This window comes from Vanacampus margaritifer, chromosome 15 (assembly GCF_051991255.1).
Source record: "Vanacampus margaritifer isolate UIUO_Vmar chromosome 15, RoL_Vmar_1.0, whole genome shotgun sequence".
NCBI classification, from domain to species: Eukaryota; Metazoa; Chordata; class Actinopteri; order Syngnathiformes; family Syngnathidae; genus Vanacampus; species Vanacampus margaritifer.
Genome location: NC_135446.1, coordinates 18,486,084 through 18,495,117, shown reverse-complemented (window position 1 = coordinate 18,495,117; position 9,034 = coordinate 18,486,084). Strand labels below are relative to the sequence as shown.

The 9,034-nt window shown below is 47.9% G+C and overlaps 1 protein-coding gene across 4 annotated transcripts; it reads right to left on the bottom strand.

Moving 5' to 3' along the window:
• Nucleotides 1-146: 146 nt before the first annotated feature.
• pacs1b (phosphofurin acidic cluster sorting protein 1b) lies at nucleotides 147-8,971 on the bottom strand. Of its 4 annotated transcripts, none has more exons than XM_077544207.1 (25): nucleotides 8,875-8,971; nucleotides 8,227-8,611; nucleotides 7,424-7,511; nucleotides 7,264-7,353; nucleotides 7,078-7,203; nucleotides 6,872-7,016; nucleotides 6,666-6,757; nucleotides 5,983-6,060; nucleotides 5,847-5,903; nucleotides 5,625-5,785; nucleotides 4,646-4,739; nucleotides 4,484-4,564; nucleotides 4,226-4,341; nucleotides 3,856-3,985; nucleotides 3,680-3,784; nucleotides 3,500-3,606; nucleotides 3,249-3,403; nucleotides 3,066-3,176; nucleotides 2,250-2,352; nucleotides 2,134-2,176; nucleotides 2,027-2,069; nucleotides 1,814-1,952; nucleotides 1,495-1,745; nucleotides 1,303-1,422; nucleotides 147-1,217 (listed from the first exon to the last, which is right to left on the bottom strand). In XM_077544207.1, exons 2-25 carry the CDS (start codon nucleotides 8,604-8,606, stop codon nucleotides 1,099-1,101), a joined length of 2,934 nt encoding a protein of 977 aa, XP_077400333.1. In that variant the 5' UTR covers nucleotides 8,607-8,611; nucleotides 8,875-8,971; the 3' UTR covers nucleotides 147-1,098. The 4 variants fall into 4 exon arrangements, with proteins under 4 accessions (XP_077400333.1, XP_077400331.1, XP_077400332.1 ...); XM_077544205.1 differs by having other exon boundaries at nucleotides 5,847-5,906; nucleotides 8,875-8,970; XM_077544206.1 differs by lacking the exon at nucleotides 8,875-8,971 and having other exon boundaries at nucleotides 5,847-5,906; nucleotides 8,227-8,854.
• Nucleotides 8,972-9,034: the final 63 nt, after the last annotated feature.

The following is a 9,034-nucleotide window of genomic DNA, read 5'->3' as shown; positions in this document are numbered from 1 at the left end:
TCTACTCAACTGGCAGGTAAACAAGCTCGTCTTCACCTGTTAAGTAAAAGTACGGCTAAAGCCAAACATACATACATACATGCACACATTTTTATCTAAATTATATGTACTGTAAACAACGTGTACAAACACAGGCTCACACCATATCCAAATGTGCCATCTTTTTTGATTCAACAAAACAAAACAAGCACTTTCCATTCACTTGTGTTTGACTGACAAATGCAACCATGAAAAAGCAGTCCTACAAAACATGAAACAATGTCATATATGTACAAGCATCATCACCATTCTTCTTATTATTATTGTTGTTGGAGGCAAAACGCTGAAGAGACAACGGCTAATGTGCAAAACATCTCTCCACACGTCACAACTTACAACCAGAGCCCATTTACAAGCAACAACAAGAGAAACGTGGACTTAAAGCACAGAGAACACTTTTCAGCACCGAGGGAACTCACAAAAAACACCTACTTCTTGTTTTCTTTTCTTTTGCATGAATTTACCCACATGGCCTTTCAGACATTTAGACAGCACTAATGTTCACGGTCGTTTTTTTGTTTTTTTTTAGTCAACCACTTTGGCATCCTTAGTTTTGATGAAACACAGACGCCATGTTTCTTCTTCACACAATACAACATACACACACAGTGGCGTGGCAAACCTGTTCTGTGCCATGGAAGATACATTCTTACGCATACATAGCCACTTTCCATGTACAGTGTTCCCCTGCAGTCGTGATTCACTAATTCAGATTTTTTTTCTTTTAAACATATCCTTCATTGCTTGCAAAAACAATTACCTCTCCCTGCTTAATTTAGTCAGGCAACAGTCCTGTTTAATAGAAATGTAGTGCTTTGCTACCATCTTGTGGCTGCTATAGGCAATAATAAACGATAAAAATAAAAATAAAAATGGGGGGGGGGGCAACCAGCGGGGGAACACTGTTGTACTTGAGCTCTCACACTAAGGGGCCTTGTTGTGAAAAGGAAAGCGTAAGGAATGTGACAGGTCATCTGGATTGCATAAAGCGCAACGTGTGTGCAGGATGGAGGAAGGGCAAAGGTCAAGCCGGGGTGCCCAGTGGACCACCGCTGCCATCTAGGAGGGGGGCTTGGTGTAACCGAAAAGTCCGACAGGAAGGTATTTGACGTGAGTGGGCCACTGGGCGGCCAGCTGGAAGAACTTGACGTCGTTCCATTCGACACCGTCGACGGATACTGAAGGAAAATAGTCAGCGTTCAAAATAGCACCGTTGTGAGTCCATCGATTTGTCTCGTTTTGAAACGGTGCTGTTGTGGTTACCTTTCAGGATGGTCTGCTGCTGTTTGGCCGAGCAGATGAGGCGACTGATGCCTTCGATCACTTGACTCTTGGAGTCCACCTCCTTCTCTTTGGGCTTCTTTCCCAGGAAGATGGTGGCCACTAGGGAACGAGAGACACCACGTGAGCAGAGCATTCCGAAAGACGATACGAGCATTTGGACTTCCCTCGCACCTTTCTTGTTCTTCTCCTTGGTCACCACCGTCATGGCCATCGTGCTGAACTGAACACCGTGAGGCTCGCCTCCCGCACCGGCGCCGCCGCCCGGTAGCCTGCTGACCTGCAGCGAGCGGAAGGCGCTCTTCAGCGTGTTCTTGCACGCCGTGTCGCGCCGCTCGCCTTCCCGCCTCTTCTCAGCCAGCGACGCCAACCAGTAGTCCACCTGCAGGCCGATGGCGTCCACGCCGTGTGACATGCCGGGACTCCTGGGACCGAGTAGCCGCCTGTTAGAGGCGCAGCAGGCGTGCACGTGGCCTTGCGGTAACATTCTTACCCCTGCACGGCGACGCTTCCCATGGACGGGGAGGAAGGGGGAGTGGCCGCCTCCTTGATCATCCCTGCAGGGGAGCCGTGGGAGGGCGGGGACGAGGAAGGGACGGCCAAACTCACAGCTACGCCCTCCTCTGTGTCACCTTGACAACCATGGAAATCAAGTGAGACTATGATGTCATCAAGTGGAGGGGGCCATGCTGGTGTTTTTACTCACCAGCCAGTGAGGGTCCAGACTCGATCACGCCCACCTTGACCACCTGCAAAACAGGAAGTGATGTCAGTGAAACAGCCAACCAGAGGGCGAACGATGATAGTGCTTACACCGATGAAGGGAATAAACTTCTGGTAGGAGTCTTCCTCTTGCCTGCAGAGAGACATCAGCAATTACTGAGCGCCCAGGAAGGGGCGCGTGTATGGCGGGTTGGCGAGTTACTCACGTCCTGTGTTTGCAGGTGAGCATAGCCTCGGCGATGGGAAGTTGGTGCGTGAGCGTGGCGCCGCTGATGTACTGAGCGATCCTTCCTGCCACGTCCAGTTGGTCTGAATGTACGTGGAAGTCATAAGTAAGTCTCAAGGCTTAACCTTCAAGTTTAAAGCTGGTCAAGTCACGATTAAACGAAATTCAATTTCACGCAAGTCGATGCAAGTCATACAATCTTGATAGTCACAACGTATTCTGTAAATTATGCACTCCGTATCTGTACTACAGGGTTTCTGCTGGTGTCAGCAAATTAAATTGAATGATTTTTAATGCACTTTTTAATGCAACTTAAAACAAATTTAATGCCCACATCCCACCATATATAGATACGCATTGACACCCACCCATTGTGCAAAATATTATTATTTTTTTAAAAATTGTACGTTACTGATAGCCTCTCCAGGTTTCCTGTCGGTGGGCATTACACAGGTTTTGAAAAGTTTCTAAGTCAGCCACTTCTGCTGAAATTTGCATTTCCAAACATATATTCCTCAATGTGTTTTCGATGCAGCATCAGACCAAAGATTCATGATTAAACAGTGCGACAGATGTGACAATTAGTGGTACTTTAAACATATAATCAAAATGAGATGTGACTAAACAATGTCTTTCCATCATTTTATTTATGTCTCTGGACATCATATTGAATGTTTTTTTTTTCCATGCAGCCTAATTTTTTCGCAAAGTCCATTTAACAACTTTTTAATGAAACCCTGGGTTTGGTCTGGACAACACAGACGCCTGACTGATGACATCACTGGCAAGACTTTACCTGTGGGAGGAGGCTCGGTACGGCTGAAGACATCTCGCCAAGCGCTGTCCAGAAAGGAGGAGTTGTAGCGGTTGTCCAGGGCGCCCAGGTGCTTGGCGACCGGATGCGAACCTGAGAAGGGAATGCGAGGATGTTATGAGATGCAGTGGGCGGGGCCTAACAAGCTCCAGCATGGCGCCGTACCCAGAGGAACCACCAGGAAGCGCATGTGGTTGAGCCAATCTGACGTCTTGTTGGCCAACTGCGTCACAAAGAATTGCAAGATGGCGGCCAGGTAACTCTGGCTGCCAACCGCCGCCACCTTCACTGCGCGTGGCATGGAAGCGTTACAGTTGCAGCTGCGTGGACAAACACAAACAAGTTTCGATTATATCGAGCCTTTGATTTGATTTTCACGACATATCCAAGGTGTGTGGTGCCACACGTGTACTCACAACTTCTGGATGCGTGTGAGAATGGCAGACAGGACGGCCTGGATCTCGGCAGGCGAGCACGTGCACACCACCGGCTGCTTGTGCACCTGCAGCTGTTCCAGCACGTACTGACACGAAAAATGAAAGATATGCAAACACATTCAAGGGGAAAGGTGGGCGCAGAAGCGTCAGTGGGCCTACCTGCCCCTGCCAGTCTGCGCCGTTGACCAGGATGAGGCTCTCTGGGAGGGCCGAGTCAGCCAACAGGATGTGGTTGAGCTGGTCGTACATTGCCTTCCTCAGCACCTACGCGCACGTGTGAGCACTTGGGTTTAAAAATGGAGAAAAGCGAAGCGGTAACGAGCGGCCATGTTTACCGGCGTGCCGAGTCCCAGCTCGGGTGACCTCTCCGAGTCGGAGCTGTTGGCACGCTCGCTCGGCGCTTTGGACTTGATGGGCGTGCTGCTGCTGCGCTTCTGCCTGGAGGGGGTGTGCCCTCCGTCCAACCTGCATAGCCCAGTGTTTCCCACACCGTGTTAATACTTGGGCGGGTCAGCCAAGGGTACTTCCAGTTAGCTTCCAGTCACACATTCAAACTCTCAATCACACTGGAAGGGTTTGTTTACTATGAGAAATACGTCTTGAACTTTTGCCACCAGGAAGTAAGTGTAAACTCATGCCAAAAGGGTCTATTAGGGTTTGGTGTAGTGCAACAATGGTGGTCCAACATGGCCACTTCCTGGTTACCGTGGCGACGGTTGGCTTTCACTTTTGCCGGTCTTCATGGGCGTACGGGGTTTCTCCGCCACAGACACCGTAATGCTGGGAGCAGCATCAACGAGCAGCTCCTGTTCTGCCCCTTCCTGCATACACACATGTGAAACACCAACTGTATTTATGGTAATGCAATCACTAGAGTCATCAACAGTCTACAGAGCTTGATGTGTTGCAAAACAACATAAAATCTCGATCAACACACGCAAACCCGCAGTATAAAGTTCATACCAGCGTCTCGCTTTCTGACAGCGCCTCGTCCAGGATGCGGCTGCGGGATGTTTTCATCTTATCCGCCAGTGGTGGCTCCCCCTGTTGGCAGAACAGTACTCAGCATATGACGCGCACACAAACACACGAAATGAGCCTCTGAAGACCCCCAGACTAACATACCGGGCTCAGAGTGTCCCGGCCCAAACTGCCTTTGCTGTTCAGACTTCCAATCTCCGTCTGGGAGCTGGACTGAGACATGCCCTCGAAGAAGGGCCTGCACACAAAGAGCACTTAACACTGCCCGCTTCTGGCTGTGGATATGCTATTTGCATTTCAAACTCATCTTCTAATATTATTATTTTCCTCAATAATAAATGGCTTCTAGATTATTTGATTTGAAGAAAAAAATATGTGCACATGTACATGCACGCCTGGTCTAGGGATATCACTTTAGCGTACTCCTTGAACACAATGTACTACTTTCCTATTAAATAAGTCTAAGTGTCATCTTGTGATCATAGGGCATTTCAGAACACACACAAAAAGGCAAATAAAGGAGTTTTTCAGCAAATAGCTGGTAAAAGGTGCCACAAAAAAAATATACATACAGTGTCTTGAGATTTTCTGCTTGGACTAAACTAAACTTCACAATAATCAGCAGTTTGGCAAAAAGGAGATATTCTTTAAAAAGAGGCTTCAAACTGCTTAATGCCACTCCCAGTTAACTGTCAAATTAAACATACAAAACAACTTGAGAATGCCACTGCTAGTTTATTGCTAACACATAATGGAAAACACCATTGACAGACTTAGCATTGATAGTCATGTGTCATAACAGCTTAAACAACGGATATTTGAACAACCCATATTATTTGTCCTCTATGGTATGATATTTGTCCTCTAGGAGTCATTTACATGTTATTCTTCTTCGCTTGTGTCTGCTTGACTGTTATATACTGCCCCCCCTTGGCCAATGTGGGTACACCAGAAAAAACAACATAAATTAAATTGAAGCATTTAATTATCACGGTTTAATTTTGTACATTCTATTTAATTGTTAAACAACGTTTCACTACATAAAATAGAGTGTTATTCTCCTCCTTTAAAAAAACACATTGTTGGTGGGGTTTTATGTTGTGGTTATGGGGGGAGCTGTTACCTGAGTTTAGGTTTGGGTGTGCTCATGATGCTGTCGGTCTCCTCCATGTCGGGCCCGCTGTCGCTTGGGTTGTACATCTCCAGGCTATCATAGAGCTCGTCCAGGTCCTCCTCCACCTCCTGGATCTGCTCCCTGGACACGTGCTCCAGCCCGAAGCCCACCTGGACGTAACAGTGTGAGCCACAAACCATGACACTTGCTCCCTCCGTCATCCATACGTACCTCATCGGTGACTTTGAACCTCTTGAGCAAGGCCACGAATTTCTGCTTGATGTTTGGCTGCTGCAAGCCAAGATGAAGACGAAAATTACGAAGATTAAAAAGATCAAAAGGATTTCCAAAGTGTGCAAGAGCTCACCCTAGTGATGGCGGCGTTGGACGTCAGCTTGCGCCTGGGTTTTTTCTTCCTCACTTCCTCATCTTCATCGAACAGATACTTAAAGGGACAGGACGAGAAACGTCGGTGGCAGTTAAAAGATGCTAAACGAGGCTAACGGGTGTTGACATTATTAACATTTTTATTGTTTTATTTTACATTTGACCTGTTTTATATTTCATTATAGATGTGTTGATGAAGGTGTAATTATGTTGACCTGATATAACCTGTGTGAGTAATGCTTTTGACATTCTTGCTATCTTTTCTACTGTTTTCCCAGAAATGAGAAAGTTAAAATGTTTCTATGTTAATCTAAGAAGTCTAGTTGCTGTTCATTAGAAATCCGGTTGTCAAAAGTTCAAGGACGATCTAGTTTACTGGGAAAATGCAAACTCATTCTGTGCGTCACGGGATGACAGAGGCGTTTCCTCATGTTTTGAATAAAGAGGCTGTGTGGGCAAAAGAAGACACACACCTTGGATGACACTGCTTGGGTGATGTCTAACTGTGTGACCAGAGATCTCTGTAATAAACCAACCTTGCAAGGACCCTCTCCACCAGAATCTCATCTTGCAATTATTTGAACACGCAAACAATTACAATTAATGGTAATTTCCTTCACGGGCAAAACAAGGAAGTGCTTCCAAAAGGTTTGTGCTGCCTACTTGTCCGTGGATGGGATCATCGCTGCCCTCCTGCTCAGACGAGTAGCTCTCCTCTTCCTCCTCGGAGTAGTTGTCGATGTCTGGAGATCGGTCTAGACAGAAAGAGACTCATTGGAAAAACGGTTGCTATGGGAGTCTAAAAAGTTGCTAAATTTTGCAACCAAAAAAAGCTAAGTTGGCATCATTGGACAATATGGAGGCCATACCTGACATCTTGGCCTTGGGTCCCTCGTGGTCGATGGGCTGGCTGGACAGCGAGTAGACGCGCATCTCGGCCACGGGAAGAGAGGCGTCCTTCAGCTGGCTGTGCAGGCCAAGGACCTGGGCGCCCTCGCTCGGGTGCTGCATCACCTGCGCGAGGAGACGCGGTTCACGCTCTTCAAGCGCTCGCAAACTAGTAGCGGCGACGTACCTCCGCCATGTTGATAAGGCCCAGGGCGAGCGTCTTGTAGCCCAGGATGGTCCGGTTCTTGTAGCGCTTACGGCGCTGGAGCATGATCTGCAGCTTGTTGGCATCCCTCTTCAAGAAGTGAGGGTACTGCAAACACAACAAGAGTAAATCGGCTAACAGTGAGTTGGAAAGCAGTGTGATGTGTACCTGCAGAGAGAAGGTGAGCTGAAGATCGGTCTCCGTCAGGCCCGCCGCCGACAGAACGATCTCGTTGGAGCGAAGGATCCGCTTGGAACCCTGAACACATCGCGCGGGGAAAAACACCAGCAAGTGTGCACAGGCCCAAATGTGACATGTGAGCGCTCACCTGCAGTTTGACGGCAACGACCACCGAGGTGAGGTCTTTGTCCAACTCCTTGAGCAGGACCAGCTTCTTCAGGGTCAAGCTAAAGAGTCTGGCCCAGCACACACAGCAAGAGTCAGATGATCATATGACATCGAAACACAGAGCTAACTCTTACGTGTGACTTGCTTAATAGTCTGGTGATGGTCTCACAATTGCAGTTAAAATTAACCCCATTAGTAAAACGACTGTTTTCATGATGTCTGAGCTATTAGAGGCCACCTCCAAATATTGTAATAAAAATACATATACAAATAATGAACCGCAATATGCAGCGCATAGTTGTTTTGTTGCTCCATGTACATGACACACCATAAGACCACCTGGAGGTCAGAGGCCAGTGTGAGCTTCTCGTTAACTGTGAGCAGGCAACCAATCACAATATTTCAACATCACTTCCTGTAAGAGGAGCACAAATGTCTCGGTAAACAGGAAGTGGTTGGGGTGTTGCGACAACAACACAAGCAGAAGGACAGTTCTCTCAACAAAAAAAATGAAGACAGCCATCTTGGACGCCTCGGGTTGAAAGGCTGCGTTGTCATGGCAACAGGCTGTAACCAGCAGTTTACACGACCTACACTTATGCGTGTGTTGCATATACGCCAGGGTGGAATTAGTCATTACCATATGATGTCATTGACGAGAACGACTGCACGTTAACGTCAGCGCAGATAATTTTGGGGTCACGTGACGCACACGAAAAGGATGTGGCAGGTAAACAAAAGGTGACCTCCCACGACCATCACCGTCTCCCTCGGTGAGCTCACCCCACTTCTCCTCCTAGTACCTGGGCACGCAACTGGGCGAGGAACGGTCCACTTCCCAGGTGGCGAACAAGTTCATGTGAACCGGCCGGTTCGATGAGATGCTGACAGGCTTGGAGGGCTGCGGCAGCCCCCCTAAGCCTCGCTCCATGCTGGCTTTCACAGGAGGCTCGCCCGCCGTCCTCTCCGCTTCCTCCTCCGCGTTTTCCCTTTCCGCACTCGACGAAGGTAGCGTGCGCGCGCGCTAATGGCCGCCAAGCAGCAAGCAGTGCCGTCGGCGTCGAGCACGTTCGGAGAGCTCGCAGGAAGCGGAAATCACAGAGAGCGCGCGCCGCTGCTAGGCGAACGTGCGTGGGAACCGTGCGCGCGCTCGTGCTCGACATGCCCCCTACAGTTAAAACAAAAAACGAGTAGTTCTGACACTAAGTTTCTTTTGAGCACGAATAAAAAAAAATACAATGAAACAAATAGCTAACACGCTTTGCATGTTGAAAAACAGTGGAAAATTTAAATATATTTTTTTTGTTAAGATCGCTTCCTGTTATGTGGAGGGCGTGGCCACCCACAAGGAATTTGAATCACACTTTATCCATTGAAGAGGTGATTAGGAGACGATTAGAGGAGGTTAACAGATAATCCGAACAGGGTCACCTTCTAAGACGTATCAGGTGATGCCAAGTCCATCAAGTGTACACTTGTTAGCAGGCAGTCAGCCATTAGTTGTAGAACAGGGGTGCTCCAGCCTGTTTTCCATGTTTCCCTCCTGCAGCACAGCTGAATCTAATGATCAGCTAATCTGCAAGCTTTGCAG